The sequence below is a fragment of the Scyliorhinus canicula genome, chromosome 4 (genome assembly GCF_902713615.1).
Source record: "Scyliorhinus canicula chromosome 4, sScyCan1.1, whole genome shotgun sequence".
Classification (NCBI taxonomy): domain Eukaryota; kingdom Metazoa; phylum Chordata; class Chondrichthyes; order Carcharhiniformes; family Scyliorhinidae; genus Scyliorhinus; species Scyliorhinus canicula.
Genome location: NC_052149.1, coordinates 25,037,734 through 25,057,337, shown reverse-complemented (window position 1 = coordinate 25,057,337; position 19,604 = coordinate 25,037,734). Strand labels below are relative to the sequence as shown.

The window sequence follows — 19,604 nt, the reverse complement described above, 5'->3', positions numbered from 1 at the left end:
ACAAACCCCATAATGCTCCTGCTGACCCGCTTAAAAAAGGCCTTAGAGATCAGGATGGGGAGGCACTGGAATATAAAAAGAAACCTCGGGAGCACCGTCATCTTCACCAACTGCACCCTACCCGCCAGGGAGAGCGGCAGCATATCCCACCTTTTAAACTCCTCCTCCATTTGCTCCACCAGCCTCGTCAAGTTGAGCTTGTGTCTGGCCCCCAAGCTCCTGGCCACCTGGATCCCCAGGTCCCCAAAACTCCTTTCCGCCCTTTTCAGTGGAAGCTCATCTATCCCCCTTCCCTGGCCCCCTGGGTTTACCACGAACAGCTCGCTCTTCCCCGTGTTGAGCTTATACCCGGAAAAGTCCCCAAACTCCCTGAGGATCCACAACACCTCTGGCATCCGCCCCACTGGGTCCGCCACATACAATAACAGATCGTCAGCATACAGCGATCCCCCCCCGCACCAACCCCCTCCAGTTTCTGGACTCCCTCAAAGCCATCGCCAAAGGCCCAATTGCCAACGCAAACAGCAGAATGGATAGGGGGCACCCCTGCCACGTCCCCTGGTACAGCCAAAAGTATTCCGACCTCCTCTGATTCGTGGCCACACTCGCCAACGGGGTTTTGTATAGTAACCTCACCCAACTGATGAACCCGAACCCCCTCAATACCTCCCACAGGTACCCCCACTCCACCCTATCAAAGGCCTTCTCCGCATCCATAGCCGCCACTATCTCCGCCTCCCCCTCCACTACTGGCATCATGATTACATTTAGGAGCCTCCGCACGTTGGTGTATAGCTGCCTTCCTTTCACGAAACCCGTCTGGTCCTCGTGGATGACCCCTGGGACACAGTCCTCAATTCTAGTAGCCAACACCTTCGCTAACAGTTTGTATCCACATTGAGGAGCGAGATTGGCCTACATGACCCACACTGTAAAGGGTCCTTGTCTGCTTCAAGATCAGCGAGATCAGCACCCTAGACATTGTCGGAGGTAGGAACCCCCCTCTCTCGCCTCATTGAAAGTCCTCACTAGTAGTGGGCCCAGCAGGTCCATATACTTCCTGTAAAATTCCACCGGGAACCCATCTGTCCCTGGTGCCTTCCCCGCCTGCATACTCCCCAGTCCCTTAGCCAGTTCCTCCAGCCCGACCAGTTCCCCAAGCCCCGCCACCTGCCTCTCCTCTACCCTCGGGAACCTCAGCCGGTCCAGAAACCGGCGCATCCCCCCCTCCTCCGTCGGGGGCTCCGACATATACAGCCCCTCATAAAAGTCTCTAAATACCCTGTTTATTCCCACCGCACTCCGCACCGTGTTCCCCCCTTTATCTCTAACTCCCCTGATCTCCCTCGCTGCCTCCCGCTTCCGAAGCTGGTGTGCCAGCATCCGACTATCCTTCTCCCCGTATTCATACACCGTCCCTTGTGCCTTCCTCCACTGTACCTCCGCCTTCTTGGTAGTCAACAGGTAGAACTCGGCCTGGAGGCTTCGTCGCTCCTGGAGTAGTCCCTCCTCGGGGTCCTCTGCGTAACTCCTATCTACCCTTACCATGTCCCCCACCAGCCTCTCCCTCTCTCTCCTCTCCTTCCCCTCCTTGTGGGCCCTAATGGAGATTAGCTCTCCCCTGCTCACCGCCTTCAGCGCCTCCCAGAACACCCCTACCTGCACCTCCCCATTATCGTTGACCTCTAGGTATCTTTCGATGCACCCCCGGATCCGCCCGCTCGCCTCTTCATCCGCCAATAACCCCACCTCCAGGTGCCATGGCGGGCGCTGGTCCTTCTCCACCCCAAGCTCGAGGTCCACCCAGTGCAGGGCATGGTCAGAGATGACTATGGCCGAATACTCCGTGTCCTCCACCCTCGGAATCAGCGCCCTGCTCATCACGAAAAAGCCAATTCGGGAGTCGGCTCTACGGACGTGGGAGAAGAATGAGAATTTCCTGGCCCCCGGCCTAACAAACCTCCATGGGTCCACTCCTCCCACCTGGTCCATAAACCACCTCAGAACCTTGGCCGCCGCCGGCCTCCTACCCGTCCTGGACCTAGAGCGGTCCAATGATGGATCCAATACCGTATTGCACCCCCCCCCCCCCCCCCCTTACCAAGCTCCCTGCCTCCAGGTCCGGATTTCGGCCCAGCATGCGCCGCATAAATCCGGCATCGTCCCAATTCGGGACATACACATTCACCAAGACCACCCGCACCCCCTGCAACACCACTCACCATCACGTATCTACCTCCATTGTCTGCCACAATAATCAGCGCCTCGAACGACACCCCTTCCCCACCAAAATCGCCACCCATCGGTTCTTTGCGTCCAACCCCGAATGGAAGACCTGCCCTACTCACCCCTTTCTCAGCATAACCTGGTCTGCCACCCTCAGGTGCGTCTCCTGGAGCATGACCACATCTGCCTTCAGTGCCTTTAGGTCCGCCAACACACGGGCCCTCTTGACCGGCCCGTTCAGGCCTCTCACATTCCACGTTATCAGCTGGATAAGGGGGCTACCTGCCCCCCCCCGCCGATTAGCCATCACTCTTTCTAGGCCAGCCACGTGCCCACTCCTCCCGCACTCTCCGTTCCCCCCAGCGGCAGACCCCCGCCCCGACTCTCTCTACAGACTCCAGCTCCCCCTTGGCCATTGCAGCAGCAACCCAGTTCCCCCCCACCCCCAGGTCCCCCACTAGCTGTGTTGCTCCCCCCATAGCACTCCCGTAAATCAGCTGACTCCTGCTGACCCTGGCCGCACCCGCCACTCCATCGACCCTCCAGTGTGAGAATGTCCCCTTCCCCCGCCTGTCCATCAGCGGGCGCTCCTCTCCGGCACCACCCTTCCCCTCTGACCCCGCCCCCTTCCTCCCCTAGCGCGGGAAAAAGCCCGCGCTTTCCACCAAGCCGGCCCCGCTCCCCCCTGGCGCAGCTCCCATTCACGGCCTAATCCCAGCTCCCCCACCTCTGGCCTCCCCTCTCCCGTCCCCCCCAACGGTGGCCCCTCTTCCAACCACCGACGCCCACACTCTCACCAAACCCCCACTATAGACCAGAAAAAAAGAGAAAAAGCAGTACCAAACAGAACAGAACATTCCCCCAAAACACAACAATCACATCAATCCCCTCTCGACATCCCCTCGCCACCGACCCTCAATCCGAGTCCAACTTTTTCGGCCTGGATAAATCGTCCACGCCTCCTCCAGCATCTCGCAGTAGTGGTGGCTGGCGGTCCTTGAAGGTGACCCACAGTCGTGCCTGCTGCAACATTCCAAATTTCACCCCCTTCCGATGCAGCGCCGCCTTAGCCCGATTGTACCCGGCCCTCTTCTTGGCCACCTCCCCGCTCCAGTCCTGGTATATCCGGACCTCTGCATTCTCCCACCTGCTGCTCTGCTCTTTCTTTGCCCACCTTAGGACACACTCCCTGTCCACGAAGCGGTGGAACCGCACCAGCACCGCCCATGGCGGCTCATTGGGCTTGGGCCTCTTCGCCAGGACTCGATGGGGCCCCTCCAGCTCCAGGGGCCCCGGGAAGGCCCCCGCGCCCATCAGCGTGTTCAGCATCATGACCACGTATGCTCCGGCATCCGATTCCTCCACCCCCTCCGGGAGACCCAGGATCCGCAAGTTCTTCCTCCTCGACCGATTCTCCATGTCCTCGAACTTCGCCTGCCATTTCTTATGCAGCGCCTCGTGCGTCTCTACCTTCACTGCCAGGCCCAAGATATCGTCCTCGGAGGCCTTTTGCCACATCTCCCAGATCGCCGCCCCTTGGGCCTTCTAGGTCTCGAGCAGCTTGTCAATCGAAGCCTACATTGGCTCCAATAGCTCTGCCTTTAGCTCCGTGAAGCAGCGCTGGAGAAACTTCTGCTGCTCCTGCGTCCACTGCACCCACGCTGCCTGATCTCCACCCGCCCCCATCTTGGTTTTCCTCCCTCGCTCTTTTCGCTGCTCCAACTCTACTTTCTTCACCGCTCCACTCCTGGTCCAAACCATACAGTGCCGGGGAAATATTGCTGTCACCTTCCCACACTGGGAATCGTCGAACAAATGCTGTTGGGGGCCCTAAAAAGAGCCCAAAAGTCCGTTTCTGGCTGGAGCTGCCGAATGTGCGTCTTAGCTCTGCATAGCCGCAACCGGAAGTCTCGATGAGGGAGGTTTTTTGATGGGGAGGGATGAGTGGTTAGAATGCCCAATGTTGGGTAGGGCTGGTTTATCAGTGGGCTAAACAGCTGGCTTGTAATGCAGAACAAGGCCAGCAGGTTCAATTCCTGTACCGGCCTCGGAATGTGGCGACTATGGTCTTTTCACAGTAACTTCATTGAAGCCTACTTGTGACAATAAGTGATTATTATATTGTTAAGTGGAGAAAGCGGAGCTGGAGGAGTTGGTGGGGGTAGAGGAAGTGAAGGCGGATGGGGCTGGATGGGCTCCTAGTTGAAATTTACAAGATACTTCAGGACAAACTGGCGCCGTTGCTGGTGGAAATGTTAGAGGGCGCGATGGACAGGGGGTTCTTACCGAAAATGATGGGTCAGTCCTCCATCTTATTGCTGCTTAAGGACCCGGTGGATTGTGTGTTGTACAGGCCCATGTCTCACCTTGTGGACACCAAAATATTGGTAAAGGTACGAGGTATGCCTTCCAAGGGTGATTGGGCAGGATCAGACGGGGTTCGTCAAGGGCAGACAGTTGTCATCGAATATGAAGAGGCTGTTAAATGTGACGCTTTCTCCAGCAGAGGCACGGGAGTTGGGGGTGGTGGTGGGATTAGATGCGTAGAAGGTGATCGGATGGAATGGAGTTATCCGATTGCGGTTTTGGGGAAATTTGGGATTTTGCCGAAGTTTGTGGTATGGGTGAAGTTGCTTTATAAAGGAGCCGATGGCGAGTGTGTGCACAAATGAAATGAATTTGGGGTATTTTTCATTGCACAGGGGAACGAGGCATGGGTGCCCCATGTCTCCCCCCCCCCCCTTCTGTTTGCGTTGGCGATAGAGCCCTTGATCATTGCGCTGAGCAGCTCGGAGTTATGGAACGGGATAGTGAGGGCGGAGGGGGGGTGTATGGAACATAGGGTGGCCTTGTATGTGTGAGATTTATTATATATTTTGGAGTCGGATTCCTTGGTGGGGGACATAGATTTGGGACGTTCTCAGGGTACAAGCTGAATTTGGGGAAAAGGGAGCATTGTGATTTCCTTTCCAGGGACGGGGCTGGCATTCCATTTGACAGCGTCTCACTTTAGGTATCTGGGGGTGCAGTTGGACTGGGACTGGGCAGGTCTTTTCTTGGTGGGGAGGGCGAAGGCTGATTTGTTGAGGTGGGAATATCTTCCTCTGTCACTGACAGGCCAGGTACAGGCAGTGAAGATGAACATTTTACCACTGTTTTAGTGTCTGTTTCAGTGCCTGCCAGTCTTTTTGCCCAAGGCGTTTTTCAAGGGGGTGAATAGCCTGATCACTCTGTTTGCATGGGCAGGACAGGTGGTGCTGCAGAGGAGACCGCAGTCGGGGGCAGGGGGATGCCGATCACGGGTAATCACGGATTTGAGCTGGAGAAGATGGATGCAAGGTTTTGGGGATGGGAAGAGAAAGGGATTAGGGAGATGAAGGATTTGTGAGTCTGGAGGAGCTGAATCAGAAGTTTGGCTTGGCGCAGGAAAGCAAAGGTTTTGAGTACATTCATGTACAGGGCTTTGCGAGGAAGGTCTTCCAGACCTTCCTGTCAGTGCCTGCCTCCTCATTGGTGGAGGCAGTGCTGTCAGCAGAGGTGGGGGGGGGGGGGGGGGGGGGGGGGAGGTTGGAGAGAGGTTCATCTCGGCGATTTATGGGAGGATTCTGGAGGAGGATAAGATGTCCATGGAGAGAGTTATGAAAAGTGGGAGGAAGAGCTGGGGGTGGTGTTGGAGGAGGGAGTGTAGGGAGAGATGCTGTGGAAGGTGAATATGCGCATCATGTGCATATGGTTTGGTCTTGCCCGAAGCTGGAAAGGTTTTAAGGGTGATTTTAAGCACCATTTTGGGAGTTTTGCATGTTGATATGGAGCAAAGTCCCTTGGAAGCCATATTTGGGTTGTCAAACAGGCCAGAATTGCAGATGGGTGCAATGGCGGATGTCTTAGCCTTTGCCTCATTGATTGCTAACAGGCGGTCTTGTTGTGGTGGAGGTTAGCTTCGCCACCCTGTGCCTGAGCATGGCGGACGGACCTGCTGGAGTTCATAGCCTTGGAGAAGGTGAAATGTGCTGGGGGGGGGGGGGGGGGGGAGGGGTGGGGGGGGGGGCTGGGATCTACAAAAGTTGGCGTTTGTTCATTCTGCATTTTGGAAAATTGGTTATCATGGACTGTTGAAAGAGGGGTGGGAGGGAGGTTTAATGTGTTGGGTGGGTTTGTTATTGCTGTAAAATGTAAAAACGTTGAAAATTTGGAATAAAAATACTTTAAAAAATTATGGAAAACCAAATTACTCTTCAGCAAAGTCAACGACCAGAACAAATGCTTTATTGTCATTTAGAATATGATCTTTCAGAAATGTGTTAAATTTCTAAGCAAAAGGCTTGTCACATGTGAAATACATTTAAGTAGAAACAAAAATTGCACGCAAGATTATCTAACATAGCATCAAAAGCTTTCAACGCAAACCTGGATATAGTTTTGAGCAGCATGATAAATGCAAGATTTGACCAAAAGTGGTATTTATATGGCATTCATAGGACTTCAACTTGTGGTACTTATTAAGGGTATTGTGCAAATATCTAATTTTAATGTAAACGCTTAACAATATACATACAAAGTCCAATCTGCCGGCCCATCGTGCCCTTGGAAAGAACCAATTAGTCCCATTCCCCCACTTTATTTTGCCTATTTTCTAAGTGTTTATTATATTGCCTTTTGAAAGTTACTACTAAATCCACTTTCACTTCGCTGTCAGACAGTACTTTTAGATTATAACTTGCTGTCTGTTCTATTTTTCCCCCCTCGCATGTTGCCTTTGGCCCTTTTGCCAATTAACTTTAATCTGTGTCCTTTGGTTACTGGCCCTTCTGGCACTAGAAATAGTTCTCTAGTCTATTTACTCTTTAAAAGTAGCTTTTATAACAGCTTCATTGTTATGGTTCCGAAGTAGCAATTAAATAGATTCCAATGTATTGTGTTAACGAACTTTAAAAGATTAGGGCAAGTACGTAACTAATCCATAAACATTCATCGCCGGCAGTTTAGTGCCGTACCACATTAATCACTCAGAATCTTTTCATCATTTTGCTACACTGTAAAAGCTATTGACAGTCTAGTGCAACCTTAACTCTCCTTCAAAACATTACATGTTTTAAAAATGTGATTTCAGGAAATTAAGTTATTCAGCACTTAGAACAATTCGCAAAGAAACAATATTCAGTTTCATGGACAAAGCATTATAGGTAATATAGATGAAAAAAACATATATATCTAAAAGAGTCCCTTCCAAAAAAAATGAAGTAAAATTGAGGCAATTTCATTACATTTTAAAGCCAAATAAGCATAGATATTAAAAAATATTTAAATATCATGTATGACAATCGATGTCACATCCAGGACATAAGCTCTCCTCACTTCATTAGAAAATATTATGCTGGTAGCTTGGACGTGTCTGCTTGGAGCATTGGAACAATTCTTTTAATAAGCCGTAAATATGCAACTTCTTTTCAAAATAACAATTACCTGTGTAATAGTGATGCTGATTCTTACCAGGGTACTTCACAATGGTGACAATTCTCCATAGGCCTAATAAAACAGAAAATCTCAACCAGCTATTTGACCACAGAGGCGATAACAGCCAAGTCTGATACCACTATCCCCAGAAATCCACATCTGGAGACCTCTCAGCAAAGGGAAACAAGAGTTGGAACCCTGACAGGTTTTCTCCTCCCTCACCAAAAAGGGAAGGGGGGGGGGGGGAGGTTGTAATCCAATTTCAACAACCCAATTGCTGCAATAGGCCGGGAGTAATGAATTTACAGATTTGGGATCAAATCTGGCCAAATGAATTATTGCTACACCAGTCTTTCCTGTACTCCATTAAGCATCAACAGTTCCTGGGAAGCACTTAGATCTTCTTAGATCGATACTGAATTTCAGTTCGAGATCAATGGATGAGTTGTAAATTGGCTACGCTACAATGTCCATCACGAAGGCTAACATAAATCAACAGTGACAAAGAAACAGTAACTCTAAAACACTGCATAAAACCAAAACATGATCAGTTCTCCCCCCCAGTTCAAATTTCTTTTTGATCACTACAAATTTAAAATTATATATGCATGCATATCCCCCATCACCCACAGACACGTTTAAATAAATAATTACAAAATAGTACATTTATTGTGGCTGACAGAATTCTTGGTTAATGGGACAGGTGATTACAGTAACATATATGCACAGTACAGGAAAATCTTCTGCTGTTTTATATTGATAAAAATGTATTTTGCTATAAATAGACTTGTATTTTGGTATAAACGAAGATGGCCATCTACACTAAGTATCTTACTCATGCTATTAAGAATATGATAAAAATAATTTAAGTTCAAAATGTGCTTAATAACAGCAAAATAGGGCATGCTTTCTCAAAAGTACAAAAGATAGCCGAATTAATGACATGAAACAATAGATACTTGCATTTAGTGAATATAATAGTCGTTCAGCAGCTTCAAATGACATCCATCTGCAATGCTCTCAACTATTAAGGTGCTACATTAATATTTTGCAACATTCACATTTTACCTGTATAATACATTGAGATTCTGATGCAATTAAGATTTTATACAAATTTAGACCTTTTCTTTCTATTTTAACACCAGCAGGAGTGTATTGGTTTGGAGAACTAGCGATACAAAACACGTAAATGTTACCAAAACGTTAAGGCAGTTAATCCCTCCAATTGACTTATACGAGATCGTGGTGGAAAATGCACTTATCATCAAATATACAAACACACACCAAATAATTGTATGCATCGTAAAAAAAAAAACATAAGTTATAATTTTTCTTTAGAAACCACCAGCTCATTAATAGCAAGTTTGAAATTGGTATGCAGGTGCTGAAGCAAACACAGTAGGTTTGAACAGCAGGCTAGATCAATTGGTTTAACATTTATTTTAGTTTAGAGTTGAGAACTCAGAGGCAAGTACAATATTAGCCTGTTTTTGCCACCATAAAATACAAATAAACAATTCCATGAACATAATCTACCCATATCGTTAAGTGTTGGTTTGATTCAGGCATTAAAGAAGCACACCATAACTCACAAGGTGTTTAGCTACTTATTTCGCTCTGCTGGTCAAATTTTTCTCCTTGAAGTCTCATCACACACAATGTTAAAGACCTACAAATTGAACTCAGGATTTTCATGTGGTACATATTACTGGAATGTAACCAGCTGTCTCCACGGAATTTCGAATCAATTAAATGTGAATAAGTACTATTGGATGTTACCTAAAATAGTGACAACTGCTAACAGAAAAAGGTTTTTGACATCTAATGATCTATTATTGTAGAGACTGCTCAATTAACTAATTTTCCCAAGCCTATATGACCTAATGAAACAAACAACAATAAAAAGCCTTCCAAGTTTCAATGAACCTGCCCAGTAAAGAAGCAATTACAGCAGAGAAAATCTCAATTCTGCACTGCGAACATGGAAATAACATTGTGTTGGAGGGCTTTGTGATCACAATTAAGGAATGCTGGTCAATGTGTGAGCACTAGAAGACCAATAAAAATCATCCCTTGGATGTTATTGCTATAATCAAAAAATGCAAACCATTATAGTTTCATCTATCTCATGAGAATCAAGATATTAATGTCTATTATTTGTTCCTACAAGATACAGAATTGACAAGTCTTTAAAATCCACATTAAATTTTCCACACTAGTCCATTTTCAGTCGAAAATGTTACTCAAAACCAAAAATCAAAGCTATGACAAGTAGCTATTTGCGACCCCTTCACCACTAATTATTGTACAAGATTAAATTATAAAATCACATATAGCACTGATTATTTGCTGCGATTTGTGAATATAATCTGTCGAATTATATTTTTAGGTTCAACTGAAGGAAGGATATCCTATTGTCTACATACCCAGTAAGTTATCATTAATAATTCCTAAGTCAAAAAAGATCAGGCAACCTCTTTTGTCCAATAAGTTCCACACAGCAGGATCACATTATATGACTTTTCATAATGAAATATTTATGCATCTTAAAAACACAATTGATGAATGTAGATAGTAAAATACAAATAAAAGATATTAATAGGAGTCTGCTTATGCATGCAAATAGACAGATTGATCCTCCAATCCTGCAGGACATGGCTGCTTCTTTCATAGCTATTCCTCAGGACTTTTTCCTATGTTAAAGGCACTGTATAAATGCAAGTTATTCTTGCTAATTTTCAGTGAAGAAGAATTTGTAGGTCCTTGAAACTGTTTATAAGTATTCCAAATATAATTCCTTCATGGCAAAAAAAAAGTCTTGATGCAGGTATACAGTTGGCTTGCAGTGTTCAAAGCATCACAATGTGTTCCAAAATAAATAGTGCAAACCTAAAACAGTGCTTAATGGAGAGTTCGATGTAACCAGCATGCAGTTTGAGGACTTCCACATACTATTTCTAAAGTATGAAAAAGCAAGCGATTGTAATTCAGTGCGTATTCAATTTGTACACTCTACCGTTGCAAAGTCATAAATATACGTTATACAAGTTCCAAAATTCAATGGTCACCTGTATTTGCATGAACAGTTTTTTGAAGTGATACATACAGTACGTTGTTGGTTTATGCAACTAAGTTCCACTGTTGCAAACAAAACACCAACAATAAATGCTCTTATTAAAAAAATCTTTTTAAAAAATTCACTCCAAGCAAAGCCATTCTCTACCGTTGTTTTCCGTTTTCCCGAATGTCTGCCCGTTGCTTCTTGCAGGCAGTCAAAACCTTGTAGCATCCCCTTCCAATCTTATACATCCACATTATATTCATAACATCTAAGCAAATGCTGGCAGCGATCCAAGCAAATTGTGCTCGTAGTCCAAGTTTGTCAAAGGCCTCTGTTCCAAATGTGGAAATCATTTTGCTATAGTATGGAGGCATGACGGCAATTCTCACCAGGAAGAATACCATCATCATCAGAAAACCATTAATAATATTTGGCATGGAAGTTTTTGGGTAACCTAATGCTTCAAAAAACCACCTGAAAAGCAAAGGGCAATTATGAGAAACACTTCCAACGCAACACCACAATGAAAATACCATTTACATATTTGCATCCTAATCTCTGGTGATTTGAACATAAACTGACAAGCAGATTATCTGACATCTCAAGAGGAGGGATTCAACACAATTCAAGGATGCTCCTGCCTCATTTTCAAGTTCAACTTTCCTCTTCCCAGTCACATCAGACCTTCTTTTGGAAAGTGCAATCTTCATATAAAGAAGGTATTAAAAGATGGACACCTCACAAAGTTGACTTGGTTGCCTGCTGCAAACGCAGAAAAGATATTGTACTGGAGCATCATCCAGAAACCTAGATTTTCCAATTCTGCTTTCAAACTTCTACATGCAAAAGGTACAATTTTTGAGCAGTCTGGGAGAGAGTTCCTAAGAACAGGACAATTGGTGTGGAAAGTGTAAACTGTTGGTAATACATCCAACAGCAGAACTTGAATATCAAACTAGATCAGCTGGCATAAATATGGAATCACAAATTCCGACACAAAGGTTTCATGATCTCTCTGATATTACTGAGGTTGGAATTGGATGAGCTATCAACAGTGATCAGAGGCAAACTTTGGGGATCGCCTCCCTGTCAGGTTTTGCCGTCTTTGTCATTGCAATGGATCTAATTAAAACCCTCAGAGCTGACTGCTTGCAAATTAAAAAGACTGGCTCCTTTACAGTGTTGCTCAGCAAGCAACACTGTTGACCTTTCTTGATCAATTTTAACAATGCACGATTTGACATCCAATCGCATCTGTAACTGCTTGCAGTTACTTGGCTGCTGCTCATTTTTCAGGGAGAACTTTGAAAATCCTACAGAAAATTGACCTTGATATTTAGCCTCAATTCAATTTTTGATTTTAGGGAATTGAAGAGTTGACAAACGAGCAATTGCTATAACCCAAACTTCTGCATCAAAAAGATAATTATAGACGAGGAAGGTCACTTTCCCCATCTTAGTTTATCCTTCTATAAAGATCCTATAGTCGCCCCACATTGCAATTGCTTTCTTTATAATCTGCGGGAATCATATCTACAGCAACATCTAAATATCAGCTTGATCTAATAGTGTCAGTAATGGCTCAGTTGTCAGCAGATCACAAGAATGTTCAAGTCCCACTCCAGAATTAGAGTGCAAGAACCAAGGCCAATACTCCAGTGCAGTACTGAGGGAACGCTGCACTGGTGAAGGTGCCAATATTTGGGTGAGACATGGAACAGAGGCTTTGTCTGCGCCCTCTGGTGGATGTAAAAAATCCTTTGCACTATGTTGGAAGAGCAGAGGAGTCATCCCCAGTGTCCTGACCAACGTTTCTTACATTGCAAAAGTGATCATACTTCAAAAATACAGCATGGCTGTAAAGTGTTTTGGGATGTCCTGTAGTTGTGAAAGGCACTAAAATGCAAGTCTTTCTTCCCACTTTACTCAAGACCAGTACGAGTTTGAGGAATATTCAGGAATATTGCTCTTTGTGCTGGTAATGCAGAATAACTTTATATTTTGACCATGTAATTGAGAGGACGACACATTGACAAACTTACTACCAAGTTAAATTGAAAGAACTGGCTCGTGTGGTTCAGGTGTACAAAAAGCTTCTATTTACCGTGGAATTCTCGAGCCTTACATAAGGTCAACAGTCAACATTATCCAACTGTTAATTTTTCTTCTCACTGTCTGGCATCCCATTTGGATGAAAAACAACAAAGTCTTCATACAAGTAACTGAAATAGTACTGCGGAACCGATTGCTTGAACAAATATACAATAATTGATTTAATTAAAAAGTTATTTTCCTATCACTTTACAATTCATCACCGTCCTACTTTCCAGCGAGCATTCACCATTCTCTGCTGTGGTCCTTGTGGCAATGGCACTTCCACAATGGTATTAGGCAGGGAATTCCAAGATAATTGACGACCGGCAGGACAGACCCAGCACAGGTAGCTGCACAGTGGAATACAGTCCGGAGGGGGTTTCCCTCGGAGCCCTCAACATCAACTCCAGAACCATGAATTCATGGTTTCAGGTCGAACCATGAGCAAGGAAACCTTCTGCTGATTACCGCACAGCGTCCCCAGTCAGCTGATGAATCAGTGCTCCTCCATGTTGACCACGACTTGGAGAAAGCACTGAAGGTGGCAAGGGCACAGAATGCACTCTGGGTGGGAGAATTCAATATCCATCACCAAGAGTGGCTCAGTAGCACCACCTGTGGCCAAGCCATAAAGGACATAGCTGTTGATCTGGGTCTGCGACAAGTGGTGAGGGAACCAACAAGAAGGCAAAACATTCTAGACCTCATCCTCACCAACCTGTCTGTCACAGATGCATTTGTCCATGACAGAATCGGTAGCAGAGACTACTGCACAGTCCTTATGGAGACAAAGTTCTGTTTTCATATTGAGGATACCCAGCATCGTGTTGTGTGGCATTACCACTGTGCTAAATGAGATAGACGTCAAACAGATCGAGCAACTCAAAAATGGGCGTCCATGCTATCAGCAGCAGAATTGTACTCAGTCATAATCTGCAACCTCATGGCCCGGCATATCCCCCACTCTACTATTTGCACCAAGCCAGGGAATCAACTTGGTTCAATGAAGAGTGCATGCCGGGAGCAGCACCAGGCATAGCCAAAAATGAGACCTGGTGAGGCAACAACACAGGACTGCATGCCAAACAACATAAGCAGTAAGTGATAGACCAAACTAAGCGATCCCGCAACCAATGGACCATATCGAAGCTCTGCCGTTCTGCCACATCCAGCCATGAATAGTGGTGGGCAATTCAAAGAACTCAATGGAGGAGGTGGCTCCACAAATATCTCCATCCAGATGGAAGAGCACGGCACATCGGTGCAAATGAAAGGCTGAAGCATTCGTAATAATCTTCAGCCTGAAGTGCCAAGTGGATCAGCAATCTCGGCCTCCTCCGGAGGCCCCCAGCATCACAGATGCCAGTCTTCTGCCAATTCGATTCACCCCACATGATATCAAGAAACGGCTGAAGGCACTGGATACTGCAAAGGCTATGTGTCCTGACAATATTCTGGCAATAGTACTGAAGACCTGTGTTCCAGAACTTGCTGTGCCCCTAGCCGAGCTGTTACAGTACAGCTACAGCACTGGCATTTGTCCAGGTATGTCCTGTACACAAGAAACAGGACAAATCCAACCTTGCCAATTACCGCCCTATCAGTCTACTCACAATCATCAGCAAAATAATGGAAGGGATCATCAATAATGCTATCAAGTGACATTTACTCTGCAATAACCTGCTCATGGACGCTCAGTTTGGGTTCCGTCAGGATCACTTAGGTCCTGACCTCATTACAGCCTTGGCTCAAACATGGACAAAAGAGCTGAACTCCAGAGGTGAGGTGAGACTGGCTGCCTGTGACATCAGGGCAGCATTTGACCGAGTACGGCATTAAGGAGCCTTAGCTAAAGTGGAGTCAATGAGAATCAGGGGGAAAGCTCTCTACTGGTTTGTGTCATACCTAGCACAAAGGAAGATGGTTGTGGTAGGTCAGTCATCTCAGTCTCAGGATATCAATCCAGAGTTCTTCAGGGTAGTGTCCTGGACTCACCAATCTTTAGCTGCTTCATCAGTGACCTTCCTTCCAACATAATGTCAGATGTGGGGATGTTTGCTGATGACTGCACAATGTTCAACATCATTTGCGACTCTTCATACACTGAAGCAGTCCATGTCCAAATGCAGGAGGATCTGCACAACATTCCGGCTTGGGTTGACAAGTGGAAAGTAACATTCATGCCACACAAGTGCCAGGCAATGATCATCTCCAATAAGAGAGCATCAAACCATCGCCCCTTGACAATCAATGGCACTACAATGACTGAACCCCCTACTATCAGTAGCAAGGGCACCAAGGAATCAGACTGTTTGCTCCTAGATAGTAACAAGCTTCCAGAGTGCTGTTGCGCGCAAACAATTCAGGCAAGTGATGAGAATTCTATCACATTCCTGACTTGAGTTTCACAGATGGTGAAGAGGCTTTGAAGGATCTGGAAGCGAGTCACTCATCACACATTAACCAGCCAGTGCCCTGACCTCGTAGCTATGGCACTGATATGGGTAGTACAATTTTGCTTTTGGTCAAACCAGACATTGGGATGTTGATTGTGGGTGACTCAGCAATAGTTGTGCCCATGAAAGTCACTCCTCGACACCTATGCACTGCAAATATTGTCAATTAACTTGTCATCCCAAGATGAGCTGCCATCCAGATCCCAGCAGGTTTCACTGAGAATGTTGTGAACATTGTGGGATCATCTGTGAACAGCCTCAGTCCCAACCAATGATCCCTGCCAGCCGTGTGTGATGCGACACAGCAACCTAGAAGATAGAATGCAGGCTGTCCATGTTAAGATGCACAAAGAAAAATTTAAAATGTACCATACTTTCAAAGGAACAGGCTATGAGCTACAAAGAAAATCTTGACATTGCCCCTGAACACATAATGGATGGAAGGTCATTGATTAAACAGCCGAATATAGTTGGCAAGACACTATCGTAAGGAACTAGTTCTGTAAGTTTCAAACCTCAACGAAAGGGGTCTGATCATTCACTCGCTATTTATTACAGATAGAAACAGTTTGTCGCATTCATAAGTGTTAAATTTGTAATAGGATGATCACTGCGCACTCTACTCTCCGCCAGTCTTTCCTCTGATTCATACACCAAAAAGCAGAAGAATGTAAACTGGAAAGCTGGAGGTGGTCTGGTCGTCATTTGGAACGATGCAACGGCAGGACTTGGCAAAGCCAATGCACAAGTATTTAGCGGGTCAATAGGTGTTTGACAGCTGAACATGGTGCACTTAAGGGACATCACTGTTGAATTGCACCCTGGCCAGGTGCTTGTATGGACAATCAACTACAGCACACAACATGCAAGATCTTTACAACAACTGGCAGAAAGCAGAAAGGAGATTGAGAAATAGAGGGTGCAGGAGAAAAAGAAAACACAAGACCACAAGTATTACCTGAAGAATGCATCAGGTCGCAGTGAGTCAGAATATGGGTTAGCATAAATCCAGTTTTAGTTTTAATTTTACCCCAAAGGCAAACTGGCCAGCTTTGAAACAATGTCAGCACAGATTTTGCTGGAGTAGGGCATCTCACAGGGTGCCCCATGAGTCAAGACCTTTTTACTCTCAGCCTTAGCTCAAATTCTTTTGCTCAAGTTGCTGCACAGGGCTAAAGAGCTGGCTTTTAAAGCAGACCAAGGCAGGCCAGCAGCACGGTTCAATTCCTGTACCAGCCTCCCGAACAGGCGCGGAATGTGACAACTAGGGGTTTTTCACAGTAACTTCATTTGAAGCCTACTTGTGACAGTAAGCGATTTTCATTTCATTTCATTGGAAGTGTGAGCTGATAATGGCATGTCAAGAGCAATGGGAATCTGGACCTTGATGAATGACAGGACCAACAGCGTGACTTAACCAATGAAATTTAAGGAATCAAAAATGAATAGAGGGGAAAACAATGGAGAAGAAATAGTGTGAATTAGTCAAATCAGATAGAGAGGGAATGAGAGAATGGATTAAGAGGAAAGAAAGAAAAACATCAATGAAAGCAAGAAAAAAGATTTTTTTTTAAATCGAACAACATACTGTCAATAGGGATGAGAGTCTAATTTAAATGGTTCCTTTTCTGGTCTTAAGGAGTTTGATTTATATTGCTAGATGATTAATCACCTCATTAAAATATACTTGCACTGTTACGTAGCAGCTCAAACCTTGTAGGGCAAGTTAAATTGGCAATTAATCTGAAAATGCCAAAAATTAAATCCTGAAACATCAGAGCTCTCATCACCCCCTGCCCCACCAGGGCTAATGGGGAAGCAGCAAAAATCATCCAGCAACTCGTGATGGCTCTCTCTTCTTTAGGAATGACGTACACACTGATAATGTGTCCACATGATATGCAGGATTATTTTGGGAGTAAAATCTGAGCCTTTTTGTTTTAAAGAAGGACTGACTGCATCTGATTTCAAAACCAAGTGAAGAAGCAAATAAGAGAGTTATTCCTTTGGCACCTTCAAAATATTATAGATTACAGATAACATCTGTCGATTTGTTCATTAATACTAATATACCTACCGCTGGTTAACAAAAGGAGTTGAAAATTCTGCAACCAGACGAAAGTTAGCAAAATATGGCAGCATTCCATGGCCCTAAAAGAGCAAGTTAAAAATTCAAAGTTTATCTATTAACGATATCAAATAAATCTCTCCGAAAAAACACAAGTCAAATGGTAGCCCGGAGCATCAGTTGTGTTGAAAAAAATACTATAAAATTGATCAAGAAAAACAAATCAAATACCTTGGTCAATTATTTGCCACCAGTAATTGACAGTAATAACCATGCTTTGGAGGCATAAACAGAATAAAATGTAAATGTTATCGATGTTATGGTGTGCCACATACCCATATCTGCAAGTCTAAAGGTTAATTCTTAGGATAAACAGCATTATTAATACACATTTAATCATGGAGAGTTTGAATATTTGTATCAAATACCAACCAGAACAGAGCTGAAAAATAGATGCACATATAAATTCATTGCACAAACACACTTAGCTCCCTTGTTATTCCATCCAGCCATACTGAAATAGCACGTTGACCAATGTCCTTAAGAAGACCTGTTTATTTTCAGGATAATGAATGCCAGAATTTACAGTGAAGAATGGGACTCCATTACTTTTCTTTCATTTTTGACCGCAAACCTTTTAAGAACTGTTGAATCAAAGAGAATATTTGTATCACATACCAACCAGAACACAGCTGAAAAATAGATGCACGTTTAAAATCATTGTAGAAACACACTTCGCTCCCTGGTTATTCCATCCAGCCAGATTGAAATAGCATGATTCCAAAACTGGTCATGTCCTTTCCAGCTTCAAACCCCTACTTCTGCACCTCAAGATCATGTCCTGATTTTATTTTTTTTAAATTTAGAGTACCCAATTCATTTTTTCCAATTAAGCGGCAATTTAGCGTGGCCAGTCCAACTATCCTGCACATCTTTGTATTGTGGGGGCGAAACACACGCAAACACGGTGAGAGTCTGCAAACTCCACACGGACAGTGACCCAGGGCCAGGATTGGACCGGGGACCTCGGCGATGTGAGGTAACAGTGCTAACAACTGTGCTACCGTGCTGCCCTTGGATCATGTCCTGATCAAGCAACAGGTGACGCCAGGCATTTACCAATACCAGTCTGACTAGTTACAAAAATGATGAGTAACAGCATTGACAAACCCTCAAATAAAACTTCCAAAGATCACATGTTCACCACTGTGACCGATATTTGCACTGACTCGAAAAATTAATACGAGTGAATTATCTGCTATTCTTTTCGGTAAACAGCTGTGGTCATTATTTGAAAGTTCTCTATGCACAGATCTACAGAGAATGGCGGATGTGCCTTCAGATTTTATTTAAAGTAGTTAAAATCAAACCAGAAAATTCTCTGCCCGTCTCTGACTGCCAGGGTGTCTGGGGAAGATAGCCAAGTTTGTCCAGTAATTGTGGAATGCAGCATTCTAATTCACAAATTAATGATTCTGGGGTTAGATTACCAATGAAAGTAACCGGATCCTATTGTGCTCATACAATACTTGATTTTTTTCAAATTTAAAATATTTATAGATTTACTAGATTAAATTATTTAAATTAGGGCAAATGGGGAAACAGATAAAGGTTAATACTACACTGACAGGAAATCAGCCTTGCCCCTCAGTAAATTCCGAATCCAAGTCATTCCTTTGTATTTGGTGTTTGACTCCTGCCAGGAAAGTGCAGGATGTTGGCTACTCCTGCGACAAAAGTTCTGACAACTCTGTGTCTCGCTGAATCTCAAGCTTAATGCTGTCTGTGCATTTCGAATCTCAAGCTTAATGCTGTCTGTGCATTTCGAATCTCAAGCTTAACGCTGTCTGTGCATTTCAGGTCTGTAATCAAGACTCTTATTTTGAGAGCTTTGAGAAATGACAACCCGAGCAAACCACCTTTTCTGTGAATTGAGCAACAAAATAACAAACAAATGTTTTGTAGCTGTTATAACCTGCCTGCTTACCATTGGCTGGGAACTAATGGCAATCCCACAATCCTTTTGGAGTATGAGCTTCCCCAATGAGGGGGGCAGAGAAATCATTGGCAGATTCCCAGCATAAATAAAGCTGGCCAGTTTGGAACCAGCTAGAGGAGAGTGAGCAGCAAGGGGTAGCATGGTGGTTAGCATCAATGCTTCACAGCTCCAGGGTCCCAGGTTCGATTCCCAGCTGGGTCACTGTCTGTGTGGAGTCTGCACGTCCTCCCCGTGTGTGCGTGGGTT

General features: G+C 45.0%; 1 protein-coding gene across 7 annotated transcripts in view; it reads right to left on the bottom strand.

Annotated features, from left to right (window-relative positions):
- Nucleotides 1–6,470: 6,470 nt before the first annotated feature.
- Nucleotides 6,471–19,604, bottom strand: part of tlcd4a (TLC domain containing 4a) — a 73,508-nt gene continuing 60,374 nt past the window's right edge. For all 7 annotated transcript variants that reach the window (XM_038793900.1, XM_038793906.1, XM_038793904.1 and 4 more), the window contains 2 exons: nucleotides 17,369–17,442; nucleotides 6,471–11,215 (listed from right to left, as the gene is read on the bottom strand). In XM_038793900.1, the coding sequence (XP_038649828.1) occupies nucleotides 10,900–11,215; nucleotides 17,369–17,442 (390 nt within the window). In that variant the 3' untranslated portion in view covers nucleotides 6,471–10,899. The remainder of the gene's footprint in view (nucleotides 11,216–17,368; nucleotides 17,443–19,604) is intronic.